This window comes from Aquila chrysaetos, chromosome 12, assembly GCF_900496995.4.
Source record: "Aquila chrysaetos chrysaetos chromosome 12, bAquChr1.4, whole genome shotgun sequence".
NCBI lineage: Eukaryota > Metazoa > Chordata > Aves > Accipitriformes > Accipitridae > Aquila > Aquila chrysaetos.
Window position 1 is genome coordinate 12,919,198 of NC_044015.1, and position 21,254 is coordinate 12,940,451.

At 39.9% G+C, this 21,254-nt stretch overlaps 1 protein-coding gene across 2 annotated transcripts in view; it reads left to right on the forward strand.

Moving 5' to 3' along the window:
* The window catches only part of HMCN1 (hemicentin 1), a 218,050-nt gene extending 203,869 nt beyond the window's left edge, over positions 1 to 14,181 (forward strand). Inside the window, exons 99-107 of one of the 2 annotated variants that reach the window (XM_030031794.2) lie at positions 559 to 678; positions 927 to 1,061; positions 1,495 to 1,608; positions 1,938 to 2,063; positions 2,881 to 3,009; positions 7,628 to 7,978; positions 10,776 to 10,895; positions 11,544 to 11,670; positions 12,768 to 14,181. In XM_030031794.2, the coding sequence (XP_029887654.1) occupies positions 559 to 678; positions 927 to 1,061; positions 1,495 to 1,608; positions 1,938 to 2,063; positions 2,881 to 3,009; positions 7,628 to 7,978; positions 10,776 to 10,895; positions 11,544 to 11,670; positions 12,768 to 13,134 (1,589 nt within the window). In that variant the 3' untranslated portion in view covers positions 13,135 to 14,181. The remainder of the gene's footprint in view (positions 1 to 558; positions 679 to 926; positions 1,062 to 1,494; positions 1,609 to 1,937; positions 2,064 to 2,880; positions 3,010 to 7,627; positions 7,979 to 10,775; positions 10,896 to 11,543; positions 11,671 to 12,767) is intronic. The other variant, XM_041128002.1, reaches the window with a different exon arrangement.
* The last annotated feature ends 7,073 nt before the right edge of the window (positions 14,182 to 21,254 follow it).

Here is a 21,254-nt window from a genome sequence, read left to right on the forward strand (position 1 = left end):
GCTACCACTGTCACTGGTGGGCTCGGGACCCACAGAGGCGGGTCCGCCTGGGAGCCGGGGAAGCTTCCAGCAGCTTCTCACAGGAACCACCCCTCCGTCCCCTCCCCGCTACCAAAAAAACCGCACCACACAAACCCATGACAACCACTTGCAGTATCATCTGTAAAACAGTATGAGTTCTAAAACTTTAATATGGCACATGTAGTAATCTTTGCACATCTCCAGGAAATCTTAAGTCTAACACTGAAACCCATCTTTTCTGTTGTAAAGAGATGCTCTTGAAAAGATTGTCTCAAACATTTATTACCGCGGTAGTGACCCAGTCTTGCAGAGCTAACACAAGGTTTTAGCAAGCCGTATTAGTGTAGGTTTAGTAACCATAAAAATAAGCATGGAGAATGCACCACTGAACCATTTCTGTGAAGCTGCTCCATTGCTAGCTCTAGTTTTGCCCCGTGGGTCTACCAGACATATACCTCTTATGAACGGTTTGTTTGGTATAGTTTCTTGTAAATTCTTGTGAAGTCTCACTGGTTTTCCAATGTTCCCTTGTTCCAGACGAAGATGAATGTGCTGTGCGAAATCCTTGTTCCCATACCTGTCATAACACCATGGGATCTTACTACTGCTCCTGTCCAAAAGGCCTCACTATCTCTGCGGATGGTAGAACGTGTCAGGGTAAGATAAGGATTGCTGTGGACGGGTTGGATACAAAAGCCCCACTGCACTTAAATCGCTAGGGAAATGTTCTGTTTGGGTTGGGCCATTTTCTTATTATAAGAGTATAATTTATTGGTAGTATTCTAATTATTTTATATCTGAATATATTTGCAATCAAGTATTTCATAGTTGATCATGCTCAAGACGCTGCTTAATCTTTGTTTCACTTTGAGATAGTGAGGTTTACAGCTTGTTTTTAATTGTAGATATTGATGAGTGTGCGTTAGGTGGACATACCTGCCACGCTGGCCAGGACTGTGAAAACATCATTGGCTCTTACCGCTGCGTGGTTAGATGTGGGAATGGCTTTAGGAGGACAGCTGATGGATTTAGCTGCCAAGGTATGGAGAGTTCTCTGGCTTTTGGTGTTAGCTTTTAGAAACTGAAAATACTGTCTTTCACACAGTTGAAAATAACTTTTTAAAAGATGCGTTTCCCAATAAGGTATCTATAAATTTTCATTTTTAAGGTTTTGGGTTTTTTGTGTGGTTGGTTTTTTGTTTGTTTGGTTTTTAAACCTTTTGTTTTTTCCATCTTTAGAAATAAATTTTAAAACTTATCAGGGAATAACCTAACATTCTTGCTTTTGTGTCCCATGTGCATTTTCTGTTACAAAGAAATGAGAGAAGTAACCGCTTCTGAACGTACCTCAATATTGTAATAACTAGAGCTCAAAGCAGAGTCCCAAATGTTGACTCAACCAAAACACTGTTCAGGTAAATGATGGCAAGGCAATTCACAGCTATGGTATCAAGGATTTGTATTGTTCAACAGATGTTAATGAGTGTCAAGAGTCCAACTCCTGTCATCAGCGTTGCTTCAATACTATAGGAAGTTTCCACTGTGGTTGTGATCCAGGATACCAGCTAAAGGGCAGAAAATGCATGGGTATGAATGAATTTTTGAATGTTCATTCCCTCTTTCCAATGGACATAGTTCAACATTTATTTGTTGCTGTATTTGTTACTGGAAATCTTTATGAATGAAAATCCTACTATGGATGATATACCTAGTATGCATTTCTGAATTTGTTTGTAAAGCAGTACTAAAAGCCAGAGGAAGTGGGAATTGGGCTGACTGATAAATGTGCACGAAGTACATTCAAATGCATGTACACAGTATAATTAAAGGTGGATTATTCTGCTCGTTAGGAATTGAGCATAAGGAAGAGAGTTCATTTCCATTCTTGCTTTTTTTTTTTTTTTTTTTTTAATAAGATGTAAATGAGTGCAGGCAGAACGTATGCAGGCCTGATCAACTTTGCAAAAACACCCGTGGTGGCTATAAGTGCATTGATCTGTGTCCCAATGGAATGACCAAAGCAGAAAATGGAACTTGTATTGGTGAGTAGAAGTGTTAATGTACTGTACGATGATGGTAAACACAGGGACAATGATGAATTTTTTCTTTTTAAAACAATAATCTTAGAGACAGTCCATCTCCAGTTGTGAAGACTGGCACATATTAAGGCACCAACTTTTTTTTCACTTATGGGAACATAGGTATTTAATTTTTTTGTAATTCGTATTAAAAGAATAGCTGTATCCTTGCCACTTCTAATATTCCATTGCTGTTAAGAACGAACAGTAAAGTTTCCCGCAGCATCTTTTCTGCATTGTCACCTTGAATTCTATGAACTGTTCATTGACTGAAATGTTTTGCCCCATGTGTGAATGCTTTCTTAAGAGTTTGTCTCAGGAGCTGTGAATCACAATCACAGGTCCTTGCTGCTTATCAGGGATGCTTTTAAACATAACCGATGTTATACATACTACCAAATCTTTTTTTCTAGTGGGATATGACAGGAAGATGGATTATGTCTCTTTGGAGAGTAGCTGATCACATTGGAAACCTCAATGACAAGTTTTGAAAATTAACAGGAAAAGTGTGTGTAAATGCAATACAGTTGAAAAATTTATCTGTGTATCTGCTCAAAATCTGCTTTCAGATTGTGAAAGATTGTGATTCGTAACACAAACTGTTGTAGAGTAATGCCTAATCGTGGTACCAGGTAAGAAAAGTATATGTTGAGAGGCTAAATCTATCTAGAGGGCCAAAGTTACTTGTGGCTTAACTGTATTCCTTCTACATTAAGAAGTTTAAAGCTATAAGAAGCTTCAGGAAAAATCTGACTACTTCCCCTTGCCTTGTTGCTTGCAGACATTGATGAATGCTGGGATGGAACCCACCAGTGCCGCTATAACCAGATTTGTGAGAACACACGAGGAAGTTACCGTTGTGTGTGTCCAAGAGGGTATCGGTCCCAGGGAGTTGGAAGACCTTGTGTGGGTAAGTTGTCCAGTCACATTAGTATCACATATTTTCTGCTGCTGCTTTTGTCTGGCCTTTCTGCTGCAACATATCCAACAATGCTATCCCATTTGAAGACTATGCTCTATAGACAAATTTGCACTGAAGTTCAAAATTACCCATCTAAAACAAAGCGTCCCATTCAAAACAAATAGTCGAAACTAAATGATTCCAAACGGAGATTGTTATAGGTCCATACTTTGAAAACAAAGTGTGCAAGGGTCTCAGAGGTGGTGGATGGATGTGGTGAGCTACCGCTCCGCAAGAGGCTTCATTTATAAAAATCAGGTCAGATTTGTTAGTTGATTGGACAGTGAAACATGCCTGGCTATACCCTGGACTGCATTGATTCACACCTGAAAGCAGTCAAGCAGGGGATGATGGACTCCCCTAAAGGAGAACACCCAAAGAAGTGTGTTGCAAGAGGCACGATAACACCCAGAACTTGCTTCTGCAAGCAAACATGCTTACCCACCCATTAGAATTGCAAAGGGTGTTCCCCATATGGGTAGAGTGGAGGAAGCTGATACGCATTTATCACTCAACACTCCCCATTCTGGTTTGGGTGGATCACAGCAGGGAAGGAGGATTCCTGTCAGTCACAGGAATGCTGACCATGTAGTTACTCCCCTGTGCTATCTACACAGAACATTTTGGCATAAAAACATGCAGAGCTTTCTCCCACGCACACATACGTAGCATGTGAAGGATGCTCCCGTAGCTCTAACATGGATAGCAAGAGAGTTTAATGTATGGTGTCAGTGCAAGTGCATAAAACACTTCCCCTGGCATTTAACAGACCTCAGGATGGCACTAGGATCATTTAGATTCACCTTTTCTGTATTTATGTAGAATATTTAAAATATAATAGCTGATCCACCCTGATAATAATGATTTATGAATGTTGGTGTATGACACTAAGTGAAGTTGGTTTCAGTTGGTCTCATGTATCATTATCCAAGAAGTATTCCTCTGTGATGACTTCTTAAAGATTAGCTTTCATAAGTGATAAACAGCTGCTTTGAAGAACAGGATTTTTTTTCTTTTTGTTTTTTTTTTTTCTTTTTAAACAACCTAAGATTTTGGAGTACCAAAAGCCAGGATTTTTTTTTTTTTTTTAAAGAGATTAAGCTGCAGTAAGAAACTGGCTGTAGACCAAGACATTACTTCCACCAGCTGCCTCTTTACTGAAATAAAATCAATCCCAGACTCCTTAACATATATTAAAACCATTTAAATTTCTGACATTAATAAGCTTGATAAAGTCTAAGACTACAGATGTTCACAAAACACTAGCAGCTGCCCTAAAGCTGTCTTCTGACCAAGGAGCACTGAACGCTCCCTCTTAAATTAAAGTATGACCTTTATGCAGCTTTGAATTTTTATCTGCTTAAAAATATATTTAAAATATAGATGCATAAAAGATATTAGTTCACATGTGTTAATAAAATCCAGTTTTTATTGTTAATGTTTCCAGTGAGCACAGGGAAGAGTTGAAAAGTAGGGCGCCAGACTGAAACAGAAGAATTGAACTTTGTTCCTACCTGTGCTACTCTTACCCTGTGTAAAGTCCTTTGTGCCGCAATCCTGTCTGTCAGATGGGGATAAGGTATTCATTTGTCATCACAATACCCATAGATATAGGCATGCCCATTTAACTAAATCACAATATTACTGTGTTGGATCTCAACATGCCATATCATAGAAGGAAGGGCTTTATCAAAAGCTGTTATAAAGCATTTTTGCATATAATACGTGCCAGGCTATCTAGAATTCAAAATGAAATATTATTTTTCAAGTTAAAAGAATGCATGAGAATTTAGCTATTTTAGTTTCAAAGTCATTTCACCTTGTTCTTGTAAATATTTAATAGTCATAGTGCATAATCAAAGGGATACTGTCCAGTGGAGACCTAGGCTTACCAGTCGGTCAGTGATCACTTCTCCCAGGGATGGCTATGGTATAAATGCAAGTGACTTGCTGCCTTCAATTTTACTTGTATTGCACAGGAGGATCCTATGAAAGAAATTGCTCAAATCTTCACGTGTTTTCTTTCATTATTTCTATGGTAGTCTTATATTCTTTATCCACAATTTGTTCCAAGGGCATTGGTTGTTGTAAAGATCATAGAATAGAATCATAGAATCATTTAGGTTGGAAAAGTCTTTTAAGATCATCGAGTCCAACTGTCAACCATGCCCACTAAACCATGTCCTGAAGTGCCTTGTCTACGTGCTTTTTGAATACCTCCAGGGATGGTGACTCAACCACTTCCCTGGGCAGCCTGTTCCAATACCTGACAACCCTTTCAGTAAAGAAAATTTTCCTAATATCCAATCTAAACCTCCCCTGGTGCAACTTGAGGCCATTTCCTCTCGTCCTATCTCCAGCCACCTGACAGAAGAGACCAACACCCACCTCACTACAACCTCCTTTCAGGTAGTTGTAGAGAACGATAAGGTCTCCCCTCAGCCTCCTTTTCTCCAGGCTAAACAACCCCAGTTCCCTCAGCCGTTCTTCACAGGACTTGTGCTCCAGGCCCCTCACCAACTTGGTTGCCCTTCTCTTGACACGCTCCAGCAACTCAATGTCTTTTCTGTAGTTAGGGGCCCAAAACTGAACACAGTATTTGAGGTGCGGCCTCACCAGTGCCAAGTACAGGGGAACAAAATGTTAGATGTTAGACAATAGCCATGTGCAGTATTTTCTGCAGGTAAAGAATTTTAAACTCTGCAATTAGAAAATAGTTGAGCGTGAGTTTCAGTATTCTTTTACATGTACATGAGTAACACGTTTTTCATCTTAAGCACACAATGAAGGAATATAAACTTAAAATTCATATTAGTTGTTGCCATACTAAAAATGAAGTTATATTACCCTAATGATATTTCAACTAATATATAAAGTTTCAGTTACGTGTTTGTGAAATAACAATTGGAAAATACTGCAATACTCTGCAGTAATTATCCCTGGATTTCCAGCTCTCAAAACATTTAATTATTAATACTCCCCAAAATTCTTTAAAACATATAAAGTATTAAAGACTTAATAAAAATGCAATCTAATATTCTACTACATTTCTGAACAGTATTACTTTTTAAATACCATTAGCACGCATTTGTGTCTTGGAGGGTTACAAACTAGGCTCAAAATACTATGTTCAGAGGGAACCAAAGTGAGACTAATAATGCTAGCTTAATGGCATTTTTACAGTAATAATTTAAAGAATACACACTTTCCACTAATATGAAATAATTAAACCCTTATCAAGCCACCATTAAGATAATCTTTCAATTCTAGTAAAAAAAGGTTTACAATATATGTCAATTATAGATATGTTGTTATGTATGTTAATATCGGGTTATTTATTGCTGATCATTGCAGAGTTGCACATTCCTGTTTTGGAATCAGCAAATTTTTGTGTTTTTCTAGTAAAGAATGAATGTAAGTTTGAAAAGGAATACCGTATACTTCAAATTTTCAGCTGGGGCTGAAATAACTCAGTGAAAATTTTAGAAAATTTCTTTCTGGTAGCACTAGAGAAACTGTGGGAGAAGGCCTGGTCCTACAGTACCCAAGAGCACTCATATTTACTCTATTTTGCATGAAGGACACTCGTCATGTTACATCCTTAAACCCTTTACCATGCTTTGTGTGCTCATCACTCTGATTTAAGGATGGATATTTAATGCTAGGGTTGGTCAAATTACTTTGGATTACAATTTAAAGGGAGGCAACTTAAAAAAAAAATCCTTAGGAAAAAAAGTAATTCTGTTTTTTAATCGTATAAAAGTGAATTAATATTTACTGTTAAGTCTCTAACCTTTCATAGCTGGAATGACCAATAACAACATGAAAGGTTAGAACATACCTGACCTCCTTCCCCTGTGACACTGTCCGTCCTTGAGACCCAATTTTTCACCTCACACAGAGTACAATAACTGTACTGGAGCTTCCGAGCTTCCCTCGGTGCCAGTTTGAATGAATTTCTAACGCTATACTTCTCAAGAATGCTCCGTGTTAAGTATCCTCCTTTAAAGAAGGGCCCAACAGCTTCCCCCATCCATCTGTGGAGCACTTAAGACAAAAAAATAATTACTGAAGTAGTAGTGAGCAGCGTAGGCTGAAACGATGAACAGCGTGGGTCCTAAGGGCCACTTATTTCTCACACTGCATCTTTTCTGGTAACCAGCAGGAACTGCAGCCAGCAGCTTTCAGGCTATCACACTACCCTGCTTTTGCAAAAGCAGGGGAACAGGCTTGGATCCCAGTTTTATATCCACATCTTATCTTCAGTAACACTTGAGGCAAGACTTTGCGTGAGTTCTTGTCCTATGTGAGCACAGTCTTATGTCACAAGCAGCCTTACAGAAAGAGTAAAGGTGTATTACTGCACAGGATAGAATAACCAGCCTACTTGGCATCGTGTTTGCCGTATTTTACTGCCTTCAAGATTTCACTTTTATGTCTTCAGTTTGTTCTACAGACTGAGATAAGTATATATGTATATATATACACATATAGTTATGTGTTGTTGTTTGTTTGTTTTTTCTCCTTTCCACATGGTTTGTTGCTCTGGATCATGTCACCTGAGCAGACATTAATGAATGTGAACAAGTGCCTAAACCCTGTGCATTTCAATGCACCAACACCCCCGGCAGCTTCAAGTGTATCTGTCCACCTGGACAACATTTATTAGGTGATGGGAAATCTTGCGCTGGATTGGAGAGATTGCCAAATTATGGTGCCTATTACAATAGCTATAACTATGCTCAATTTTCCCCTGTGAGAGACAACTATCAACCTCAACAATATTACAGGCACTCCTCAAATCTCTACAGCTCCTTCTCAGAGTATAGAAACAGCAGAATACCTTTCTCCAGGACTAGAAGGAACATTAGAGAAACTTGTCCTGAAGGCTATGAGGCAAGAAATGACAGATGTGTAGGTAAATGTCAGTCATATCTATGCAATTCTCTTGTTTTGGTCCTTATTCTTAGGTTACTGTTTCATATATAGCAGGGGCTGATGGTTTGTGGTGCTGTGGTTTTTTTCTTATTACCCTGATAAATATTTGGAGAGTTCTGCATGTTCTTGTCTCCTGAGCACGTTGTAGCAAAAATGGATTCAAACCTCCTCCTTGTAACCTCTTGTTTTAATTGTGCTGCTTATTGTGTGTTTGCAAATTATTTCCCTCTGCTATTCTCTTTCTTCCGATTATGGTAGCTCACTTTTGTGAATTTTCTCACACTAAAAAACACCAGTAGATGCAGTCTAGTCCTGGGGATGTTGCTTATGTCAGACTCCCACTGACCGTAGTAATAATCTGGTTCAAAAAGGTTTTGAATAAAGATCTTAGAATTGAGCACACTAGGGCCAATGCCAGCACTGCTACAGGACTGTCAGTCATGGCTGTACAGGCAATATAAGCAGAAGCTTTTAAATTATCTGTAGTTATGATATATAGTGGGTTGCAATGTAATTCACTGAGCCTGGAAAGACTGATTACAAGTAAAGTAATAGGGGGTTTGTCATAAGCTGTGACAATGATAGTACTACCACTTCTTTTTCCATGATAAGGAGAGCAGGGTAGTTATGGTAACTGGCAAGCCCTGCCCCCCCCCCCCCTTTTTTTTTTTTAAAGAGGTGCAAAGGCTCAAAGCACACTCTTATACCAACAGGAAACAAAGGTATTTGGCACCTCTAACCATCAAGCATTTAGTTTGCTTCCTCCTTACTCCCTGAGCTTTTCTGAGGTTTTTCAGTGACATGCTGCTATTTTCACAGGTATTGAAAATTTAATTCAGCTCCTTGTGAAAGTCAAAGGAACAGCAGCCTGTACTGTTTGTTGACCGATCTGTACTAAATGTGAAGAAATTAAGAAGTTAAAAAAACAACCAAAACCCCAACAAACTACTGCTCAAAAGCTGGAAATGTCAGGTCTTTCTCATGCGGCAGTAGTTAGTGTCTGTGGATCTAGACCCTCGGTAACTGCTGGTCTAGAGCCAGAAACTGGGCACTCCCTCCCAGCCTCCCTGAAGCACGTTCCCCTCCCTGCCCCAGACAGCCAAACAGACATGGGCTGGAGAGGGACCACAGTGGGGCTCTGAGCCTGGGCTCGCCTTGTCTTCCGGGAGCAATCACCAGACCTGATGCTCTGCAAAAAGGACAGATGGCGATATTAAAATGAGTTCATCTTTTGAAATATGCTTCTCTTAAGCCAGATTTTGCCAACTTAACTCACATTTTGAGTATCTTAAAAAAACTATTCAGTTAAGTTATTTTGCGATAATGCTGCTGAGTTCAGGACTAGGTACCACAGTCTAGGCCTTACTAGAGCTTGTCCCAATGCACTGACCATCGCAGTTTGTGGTGCGTTAGCTATGTGCCTCAACCTAGCATATGTGCCAATGACACTTCAGAGGAGGCACAATATCCTTCCAGGATAAAGACAGTGATCTTACAGGTAGATTCTAGCAACCAGAATTATTGCTAGAATTATATAGCAATATATAATGTTGGAAAATATGAATATACTTTTATTAATAAAAATTATAGACAGGCAGACATCAACCCTTGTATTTACATTATAAAGACATTTCAGTAGTTGTATACATGCAGTTTGTTATGGGTATAGCAATTTAATTGAAAGACCTAGGAAAATAGCTACCGCTGATGAAAGGGTTAAGCTAAAATCTGTGATCTTCACCGCAGCTTCCAGTTTGAATTAGTTAATATTCTTGTGCTTCCATTTCATTGGAATAACCACCTAAATTTAAAAATTACTGTTTAATATGAAAAATACACCCAAATGATGCTTTTTTTAAAGAAAGTTATTTCAATAGACAACCATCAGGATTTGATGCTAACATTCCATAAATTTCTAGTCACATCTGTTTCTTTTCTGTGGTTGCATTTTTATCTAATGCAACTCCTGTAAATCAGACAAAGAGAGGGGAAGCAAAGACCTTCCTTTCACTGTTTTAATCATGCAAGTCTTAACTCTTGTATAAGACTAACTTGAGTAGGGTCTCTACTGCTGTCCTGAATTATACAGATGTTTCAAAAGAAATTATAATTATGTATGACCTGTGTCTAAATCACACTAGTCTGCTTTGAAAATTTTACATCAAGTCGTCTGGTACTTCTGTATTGGAGAGGGAGATTAAAAGAAAGAGTTATGAACATTCACTGATAGTCTTCTCAGATACTGAGCTTAATTCATCCCCATGGTACTGGGAAGATCAGTTTGGAGGGGAAACAGCTTTGCCTGAGGAGGGATTAACTGTAAGAACAACTCCCCCATTGTCAAGGCTTCCTCTGGCGAGATAACTAATCTGGGCGTTTCCTAAGCATATTGCCTAAAACTTCATCAGGCAGCTCAGTTTGGTTTTGGGGGCAAGACTGTATTTGTATAACCTTGTTGATGTATACAGATTGCACCTCCACCTTTCTTCCCAGAACTCTGTATCAGGACTAGTCTCTTCAGCTAGAATACTTATTATGGCTGCTATCAAAAGAGGTGAGGATCCCCTCAAAGCTGACTTTAATTATTAAAGAGGTATAACGGTAAGGTGTGAAAGGACTTGCTAGTCTTACACATTCAACCCCATCAGAAGACAAGATCCAGACACCTTCCGCCAACTCTGTCCATATGCTTGTATATAAATAGCACAAAAAATACCTCAGTTGAGTACCAGGGTCAAATAATCCTGATGTGTACGTGTTCATGTTTATTTCCACAGACATTGATGAATGTGAAACCAGAGATACCTGTCAGCACGAATGCAGAAACACCCTGGGAAGTTACCAGTGTACTTGTCCATCTGGTTATCGCCTTATGCCCAATGGCAAAGCCTGTCAAGGTATGGAGATCCCTTGGAGTGCTCACAAATACATTTGTAAATAAATAAGATACAAATCATATTCACTACATGTATAAGCCACCTCTTTGAATTTGCTGTATGAGATTCGGCATTCAAAATTTCCAGTTTCAGAAGTTTTTATATTTCATGTTTTAATGCTTCATAAAACACCAGCAAATTAGACAATTGCAACTTCTTATTCTCTGAAGTTTCCTCATGTGACCTTACATTATAGATTTAACTCCAGGCAAGTAAACAGCAGCTCTAGGGTCAAACCCAATATAATCCTTAACCCGTCTCTGTCAAAAAAAGGTACTGTCAGATTTTTCTGATCCACAAAAGAAGAAAATTTACCTAATTAGCCTCTGTTGACAAGACAACTACAGTTTATGTTGGATCATGGCTGTAGGGCAGCTTTTGAACAATACGCCATCCTGCACAGTAATAAAATGCCAGCAATAATAAATGCATGTTACTGGAACTAGTGGCTCCAGTGTCTCAAACAGCAAGACAAGATGCTGAAAGATTTCCCTGTGTGCAAAGATAGATTCTGTGGTCTGCCCAGCCTTTACTGGCCCAGCTAGTTTTTAACTGTTAAATTAATCTAAGTACCAGCAGCTGATTATTTGCATGTTTTTTTACATTCAGATATTGATGAGTGCCTTGAACAGAACATTAATTGTGGATCAAATCAGATGTGTTTCAACATGAGAGGAAGCTACCAGTGCATAGACACACCTTGTCCACCAAACTATCAGCGAGAGCGTCTTTCTGGGTACGTTTTATTTTCAGCCGCTTTTCACACACCCCAAGCTTGAATCCTTAACCTGTATTTGTCAGAAGAAACTATCTAAGTTTGACTGACACCAGTGAAGCTCATACTAGCAAAAGGTAAAGCAGTAACGCTCGAGATGATTGTTGGTTTCCTGAGCAGCAGTTTTCCATGTTTCCCACACAGCAGAACCAGACAGCAGTGGCTGCTGGCAAGCTGGCTGGTGCTCAGTATCCATGCAGCACTTTAGGTCAAAAGGAAACAGCACCAGAATGTTCCTTTATGATATGAACCCCGGTGGGCAGCACGCTGTGATTCCTTCTGTCGATTCGGTGTCATTCATTTGTCACTTTCGAGCATGCCTTTGCATCTAAGGTTTCTGACTTACTTCTCTGAAGGGTCAACTTACCATCAATTTCAAAGCATTTAAAATAGTCTTTTAGTCATGAAAAGAATGCTACAGTGAGTAGTTTTGTTATTTTTAAGTTACTCTATTTCCCTGTTCTGGAAAAAACATATTAATTTCTTCTAATATACTCAAGGAAATAGCTTGCTACATAGTCAGAAACCATCTTTTGTGATCAAACTGAACTGGAATGATACTTAAGTTGAAATGGATAATGTTCTTTGATCTCTGTTAGTGCTGACAAGCAGAGCCAGCAAAGATCGCCTATTTTGACTTTTGACAAATAGAAGTAAAATTTACTCTGCCCTTCTTCATTCCAAATTCTTTGTTTTATGATCTAACATGCAGAAACCTCAAATGGAGCTGCCTGCTACCTTTTAAATCAACCTTTTCAACTCTAAGAGCAAGGTCACTAAAACATATACTATTGACTTCAATGACATATATTGTATCCAATATCTTTACGTTACCTCTTGGTACTTTCTGAGATGATCCTGTTGAGGGGAAAATGGGAAATTAAACTGGGCTGCAACTTTAAAGGAACAGTGGATAAAGAGTGTATGAGCATATTATCTTTATAGAGAACTTTTAATCTGCATACTGCAACAGAGGAAGAATTTCTCCTTTAAGACTTACTGCAGTACTTATGATATTGTGCCTTCTCCCTGGGCTAAAGTGCTCTGCTTATTCCTAGGTTCTGTCTCAAAAACTGCCCAGCCAATGACTTGGAGTGTGATCTGAGTACCTATGCCTTGGAATACAAACTCCTTTCCCTCCCTTTTGGCATAGCTGCCGGTCAGGATTTAATCCGGCTGGTTGCCTATACTCATGATCAAGTCATGCACCCAAGGACAACTTTCTTAATGGCAGACGAGGACCCAACAATCCCATTTGCCCTGAGAGATGAGAACTTGAAAGGAGTCGTGTTCACCACCCAACCGCTGCGAGAGCCAAAGACTTACCGCATGGGAGTCAGAGCCTTATCCTACAGCATCAATGGAAATATTGAGTATCAGACAACTTTCATTGTTTATATAGCTGTGTCAGCCTATCCCTATTAAACACCCAAACTACTTGACAGTAATCGCAGTATTTTAACCACATTCATAAATGCCAGTGGGTATTACCACTTCCAGACTGACTCTACTGCCTACCAAACAGTTGTGAACCATGTCACTTGAAGTGGTGCTATGCTCTTTTCTTTTTTCCTCCTTCCCTGAGGCTGCCCATTCAGTCCCATTATTCCAATTCAAGATGAAAATCTATGGCTTTGAGGACCTGTTACCACTTGCTTTATTTATTACACTGGAGTAGTCATTTTCCACAGTTTGTCCTGAAAATGAGCAGAAAAATCCAAGTATGAGCTGAAGTATGTGGTTAAAGCAGTAAGCAACGAGCAGTCTCTGTTGCAAGCAACTAAAGAAAAGCCTAACCAGGAGAAAAAAAACAACCATAATTTCAAGTGGTCTACATATTTTAAAGGTTGCTAAGTGTTTTACAATTTTATATCCGTTAGATTTTTTTTTTTCCTTATCAAATACCTGATAGAATTAGGGCTGTAATACACTATGTTGTGTGCTCAAAACCACTGTACCTAATGGTTGCAAATACTGAAACAAATAACGATATTAAAGTTTGTTTTCAGCTAAAGAATCTACAGTAGAATTTGGAACTGGTACATTTGATTTCCCTGCAAGTTTAGAGATGTCACTATTTTTTGGAATTAAAAACAGGGCTAGATCTGCTTTATACCGCAGGTATTTTATAATTTTTTTTTTTTACTCTGACATTCTGGTATAGCCATTTATTTAGCTCAAAACCATATCCATTTCAGTACTCACAACTCAGTTAAATGTTTTGGGGTTTTTTTTTGCAAATGGAACATTTTTCTCCAATTGATGATGTAAGTTTGGTTCAATAATGTCAATACACTGTACACAAGTAATTTTACCAAGATGTATTCTATTTTTATGAAAGTGTATATATGTTTTTTTTCCTATGTGTATTTTCTATGCAGTATCTCAAGAGTGTTTTACAGTTAAGTTTGCATAAAAGGACAATGTCAATACATTGAAAATAATCAAAATAAAGGTTCCCATTGCCTTTGAGATTGCTGCAAGTTTTATCATTGAAAAAAATTCTTTCCCATTTGTAAAGCAGTTGCCTTTAGTGCTGGTAGAGAACGCAGAAGGCAGCATGCCCAGCAAAGTGGGGAGCAGCATGCACCAATGCAGCCAGGTCTCCTGTTTATTGCGCTGCTGGCTTCCCCACATCCTTCAGTTTTTCAAAAAAAGTCAGGGAAACGGGTGCAGTTACTGTAAGACCTCTTACTTCAGCCAGAGCCATCTGACTAGGAGACATCTCATTTCCTCAGAGGAAATGGGTTTTGCCAAGAGTTAAATTTTTGTTGCATATAAAGGCAGTGTTTATTCATAAATATACTGAACTCATTGCCAAACATTAAATAAGTCACCATAATTCCAATGCATATAAAAGAAAAAAAGAAACAAAATCATTGAAAGGCATTAAGATTGGAGCCCACTGGAAATCACCAATGTTCACTGTGAAAATTTTGCCATTTTCTAAGTGAGAAAGAGACATCAGCAGAGCCCTCGGATTGAGAACTCCACAGGGGCTGAACTGTAGACTCTCAGGTTTCTGTGCTGCATGATTGGGATGCAAGGAATGAACCAAGAATAACTCATTTCACTCATTTCAATTAAAGTACATTTGTAGCAACAGGGTAAAATTGCTCTGCAATGGAATTTCGACTCTATACTTTGACATCATTAATAATGCCTAGTGAAAGCTCCACCAATTTTCCCCTAATCTTGCTTTTTGTTCAATTTCCATTGCAACAAGTGAGATAGTCCTGCAAAACAAGGATGGCTTAAAATTATTTTGCTCTTTATACAAGTGACAGGCTTCAAACAAAACACATTTGTTTCTTGGAAGCCTGACTTGAAAAATAAAAGCAGTTTAGGAAGTAAAACAACATAACTTTCATGACAAAGACACAAGGGAAGGAGAAATGAGAATAAGCTATATAGTAAGTATAGGTAGTTACCTCAATTTCTTTTAAGGATGACAATCACACTGAAAATTATGTCCTTGAGGGAATTTAACTCCACTGTGAGACAGGAAGAAAAATAAAATTTCTATTATGATCTGTTTTCTGAGAAGGGGAAAAAAAAAAAAAATCCAATCAATAACAGAGTTAACAGGCTTTAAGGCAAATCTGTTTGTTTCTTTTTAGGGTTAGGAACTTACCAGACAGAAGGCACTTAAACACTCCCAGACACATCCACAGCTTTGTTTCCGCTATTTGCTTTCTCATTCTGTGCTTTTCAGGTACCCAGCTGTAACTTGAGAGGGAGGAGCCACTTGCCCATCTGGAAGCTGTTAGTTACACAGAGATGATTCCACAGGATTGAGGGACCAGCAAGATCAATGTTATTGTGAGCTTTATTGTTTCACTTATTGATGGTTGAAGGGAAGTTATGAATAAAGGAGAACTTGTTCCATGCTCTCCTCTTCCTTGGACATCTTGTTCTGTGTTACAAATTTCCAGTCTCTTTTGTTTTAAGAAAAGAAAGAATTGCAAACATGTTAAATTAAATCTCAGAGCAAACACACCTGCTGCGGATCTACCTCCACAAGCTATAGAATCATAGAATTGTTTAGGCTGGAAAAGATCCTTAAGATCCTTAAGGCCAACCGTAAACCTAACACTGCCAAGTCCACCACTAAACCATGTCGCCAGGTGCCACATCTACACGTCTTTTAAATACCTCCAGGGATGGTGACTCAACCACTTCCCTGGGCAGCCTGTTCCAATGCTTGATAATCCTTTCAGTGAACAATTTTTTCCTCCTCTCCAATCTAAACCTCCCCTGGCACAACCTGAGGCTGTTTCCTCTCATCCCATCACTTGTTACCTGGGAAAAGAGACTGACCCCCACCTCACTACAACCTCCTTTCACATAGTTGTAGAGACCAATGAGGTCTCCCCTCAGCCTCCTTTTCTCCAGGCTAAACAACCCCAGTTCCCTCAGCCGCTCCTCATAAGACTTGTGCTCCATGCCCTTCACCAGCTTCGTTGTCCTTCTCTGGACATGCTCCAGCACCTCAGTGTCTTTCCTGTAGCGAGGGGCCCAAAACTGAACACAGTACTCGAGGTGCAGCCTCACCAGTGCCGAGTACAGGGGGACAATCACTTCCTTGGTCCTGCTGGCCACACTATTTCTGATACAGGCCAGAATGCTGTTGGCCACACTTTTCCTTCAAAAAGGTCCCAGCAAGAGCGTTTTTGGGGTAGTTCAGAGATGTGCTGTGTTATAGACGCTCGTGACAAATTGGAGGAGCCAATTTGTATTAAATAAAAGATCAAATTTATTAGCAAGCGATAAAAGAGCAAAACAGCGCTGGGCGGCCAGGGAGACAGTGCTCCGCCACAAGCTCGCACCCAAACAGGGGAAGAGCCTCTTTATTTATACAGTCTTTTTAGTCCCTGATACGTGACGGCTGGCTGGTATCTTCGGTATCTTGTGCCATCAGGTGTTAAGTGGTCGTAATTTGCCTTCTGGTGGTTGTTGGGATGAAGGCCGAAGTCTTCCGCAGCTGTTCTTTAGGTGACTCAAGTCCCATTCATGCTCTGTAAACGTTTCTCTACATATGCTAATCATCGGTACTCATGGTCTTAGATAAGTGAAGAATATCCCTACCTCCACATGCGATTTCATGAACAAAGTTAACCCGTTCATTACATGCTGAATAACCTGTTAATGCTTCAGTGCTACTTGGTGCCTGTGCTACCATCCTTTTGTACAAGCCTACGATTTCCACTGCTCATTTGATTTCCTGGGGAGGTAACGCAGCACTTCCTCTCAACCCTATCCCTGAAACACCACCCCCGACACTGGTTACCACCATTCCTGGGCCTTACCTAGGCACAAACATGACAACATTTAATTAACTACAATACCAAGATTAAACGTACCCGCTGAAAGATGGCAAATGTGTTTTATACATACTGGTAGTTTAAGTGTGACATCTTGTGGCAGTCCAGCAGCATGCAGCTGGGCACGCAAGTCTCCCTGAAGCTCACCTCTGGGTGAAGACACACTAGATACTGGCTACCCACTTGCTGCAGTACTGCCCTGCACCCAGCCCACACCCATATTCCAGGAAAACATCCTGCTATGTCTGAACCTTTGCCAGGGCACAACCAGACCCACTTTTCCTCCTGCAAATGATCCTTCCTTATTAAAGCCTACAGGAAAATACATGCTGAGATACAGCACTTTTTGCAAAAAAAGTACACAATTCCTTCTGTGTATAAGTTCTAGTAGAGGAATAAGGCAACAACAGGAGTTCAGGGACAAAACCAGGGTCAATTGTCAGAAAGGCTAGAAAGTCCACAACCACCATCACTTGTTACTTGGCAGGTGTTCAGGAACTGAGGACGGGTAAGGTTCCCCCATCACACCTTCTGTAGAGATCCAGTTTGCCAATCTTTTAAGAGAGGAAATCCACTGAGGTTTAGGTTTTGGTTTTCTTCGCACGCTGGCTGAATTCAAAAAGCTATTGAATGGGTACAGCAAGGAATCAATGCAGAATACATAGCACTGTGGGTTAAATGGAAAACAAGTTATCAGATGAGAACAATGCTCAGAAAAGACAAGAGTAGCAGTGCTTGACAGATAAGCATCCACTTGCCAAGTAAGAGCCAAACAGTCAATGCTAAATGAAGCAGAAGGATGAGTAAAGCAGTCGTCATTACTCTCACGTCAGCGTGGCAACTACTGGCAGGACTCTGCTCTTGGGGTGCAAGTGGGAGCTCTGGTACCCTTTGACTTCAGAAGAATTTCTAGTTCTGGCAGCTCAAATCTAAGGCTGCTGTCAATAAAAACGGCATGTTACGACCTTTGAAATCCACGGATTAGCTTATGAGGCTGGAATCCAACCGCCTGCCCCCCACCCAGTTGCACACAGGCGGGGAACAGGACATGCAGCACTGTGCAAGGAGGTACATCCAACACCATGGCTGTGGTTAATCACCCAGGCAAAGAGATGCAAAAGAAAGCCATCTAGCACATTTCCATTTAAACTAATCCCTGCCAAGATGCTGTGACCTACAAACCAAACATATAGATGGGTGAGGGCTGCTGAGCAGGTCTCGTGCTTTGTTTCTGCGGAAAGCCTGTGGGCAGATGAAGGCTCCACCAGTCTTCTGGGCTTCAACCTCTGCTTCAGATGAGATTTTGATAGAGTCCACAGAGTCAGCAAATGGATATCACCTGCAATGATTCAACACTGTATTGAGAAGTCAAACACTGAAGCATGGAAGTTTAGAACACCTTGTACACCAATGTTCGTTCATGCTGAGAAGCCCAAAAAGTCAATGACTTGCTCAAGCACAGCCATATTTCTTGCTGGGAAATCAGAGACAGTTTCACCTCCTGCACATACCACAATGCAGACTGTGTCTGGAGCTGTTGCTCCACATGAGCCATGAGACACCTTTAGCAAATTACTTTGTTTGTCCTTTCTTTCCCTGAACAAACTTTCTGAGGCACAGGGTAGCTCTGGGCGTGAGCTGAAACAGAAAGGAAACACCAGAGAGTGCCAGCCAATTGCCAGAGCTAAACAGGGCTGTTGCGTACCAGACGTCCAGCAGCATTGCACCAATAAACTTAACATCTAAGCACAGCGTATTCAGCCCTGCCCTGTGAATAACGTTAAATGTAATCCCTAACTGGCAAGCAGATTTTTATAAACACATTTGCATGTCTGGACACACTTTTCCAATCACTTTTCATATCATTGAGTTCTGCTATTCAGCATCTTCAGTGTACAACTGGGGCCAGACAGCATGCACAGCTCATTCTTCTGGTTTGATAAATTTAGTATTACAAAGGGAAACAAAGAATACCTGCTTACAGATAAAAGCATATGGATAAAAAGAACCATTCTTTAACATTTTACACAACCACAGACTCAAATGATAATTTATGAATAGCCAAATGATGGGAGCATCAGAAACATGACCAAGCCAAGAAGTTGTTCAGATGACAGAGCAAAGGTTCAGAAGTGCTCTTAAGTAATGCTGTGCGATTGCTGCAAGGAGAAGAGAATCTGATGGAAAGATAACCTCGGGTAATTTTTCACTGTATGTGAGGATTATAAAACTGTGGCCATTTTGGGACTGAGAACAAGTTGAGATAATTTCTTGGATAAAATGCGTGTAAGAAAAAAAAAAGGTATAGCAAATAAAGCACTTGCATTAGAAAGATCTTTCCTAAAATGGGAAGAGCTAGCACACAACAGTAAGGACTGCACAATTCTTGTTGTTCTTGATAGTTTAACAAAATGGCTTGAAATTCAGTGAGATGCAGCTGACTTTCTTATTAATAACACATCATCCCACTTGAAGTTATAGACTAGTTTACATACAGGTCAGAAGAAGACATCTTGAGTAGAATCTCTCTGTCATGATTTTTTTTTTTTTTAATCTGTATGCTGCCTATGAAATTGCACAGTAAATCTGATGTGCAGAGTTCGTATGGAATTCAGAGGAGTTCAGCTGGCTACGGACCAAGGTGAGCAACCCTCCAAACCTATTAACAGCTTACAGAAAAGCAGGACAAACTGTAGTCCAGCCTTTCTTTTGCTTGGATCTCAAGAAGTGTCTCAAGGAAGCCTCTCTTAGAGAACGCCTGAGAGGTATCAAGAAATCTGGACTGTACAGATAGGAACGATCTAGCCCATAATTAAAGCAAGGCCAAACTCTCTTGCTACAGAGAAACATAGCACAGCTGCTGGCAAATACTTAAAGTTGTACATAAAAGCTTCAAAAAAAGAATGTATCTGATTTTGGGTCCACAACTTCAGAGGCAAAAACCAACGAGGATCCCTAAAGAGACAAATCCTGTAAGTGGCCCTAGTTACTGCTGTCCCTAGTTAAATACAGTGGTGCATAAACCACAGCTAGGTTCCAAGTTCCTCTCTCTAACAGCCTTCACAGCCATCACAGGTTTTTAGCCAGGGTGCCTCTAGAATCTGATCCTGTAGATCTAAAGAGTGAAGACAGAAAAGTTGGGAGAATAATGAATTCCCAAATGCCACAGAAACAACAGAAGTGCCCCAGCTCTTCACTGAAAGCAGGTGAATGAACAGGACTTCTCTGCATCCAGAGGAAAATGCGGAGTGCTCTGATGCAACTGTGTGAGTGACTGAAATTGAAGAACCAAAAATACCATGAGAAAACAACATTAAAAATGCATGCTGAAGGGACTACAGGAGCCTTAGTGATAAACTGGGGAAGGCAAGGCATTCTTCTACCAGAACAGTACTGTTTCTGCATAAATGTCCTGGCAGTTCACCACCTGTGGACAAATCTTAAACACTAGAGAGCTTATGAGTAGGAGATAAGCTGAAAAGATGTTCAAAACTGCAGCAAAACTATCACCTCTTCGATGTCTCTTCTGCTTAAAGGATCTGAACTTTGAATACAAACCTTGTAAATAACTCTTATTACATCAAATTTATTCATCCTTCCTCATCATTGTCTGCTAACAGAATTAGCTCACAAATCTTCCCATATTTACGAACTGTACAGGTCAGATTGCTTTTCTCTGCCCTGGCCTTGTTTGAGAGAAGTTATTTGTGGTTTGCTTACTGGTTCCTCTGCAATGCTCTCAGTGATGTGGAGACTGATAGACAACCTCAAATTGGGTGTAACCCTGCAAAGCCTTTGCCAAAATATTACTGCTAACATTTTGCAGCTCATGTTTTGAAAAGATTTTGGAAGCATAAACGATGTTGTCCTTTAAGAGATGAGGCTGTAGCACAGCAGTGGTTTGTGTTCACCAACTGAAATGCACAGCAAGGTAATATCATGGTATTTTTACCATGTCCGGTAGCTTTACTATGGACAAGCAAAGAGCCATCAGTGATTACCAGTCACATCAAATGAAAGCCATTCACAACCTTGATAAAAACCCCTGCCTGCCTTTGAATTGGACACTTCAACTAATCAAAATATCTCTTAATCGTATCAACAGTTCTCAGCAGATACTAAGAACAATAGCAAAAGTTAAGTTTTACTTAGAGCTGATGTGAAATGAATTTTCCTGATAGAGATTTGAAAATGTTAAACAGGACAGAAAGGATACATCGC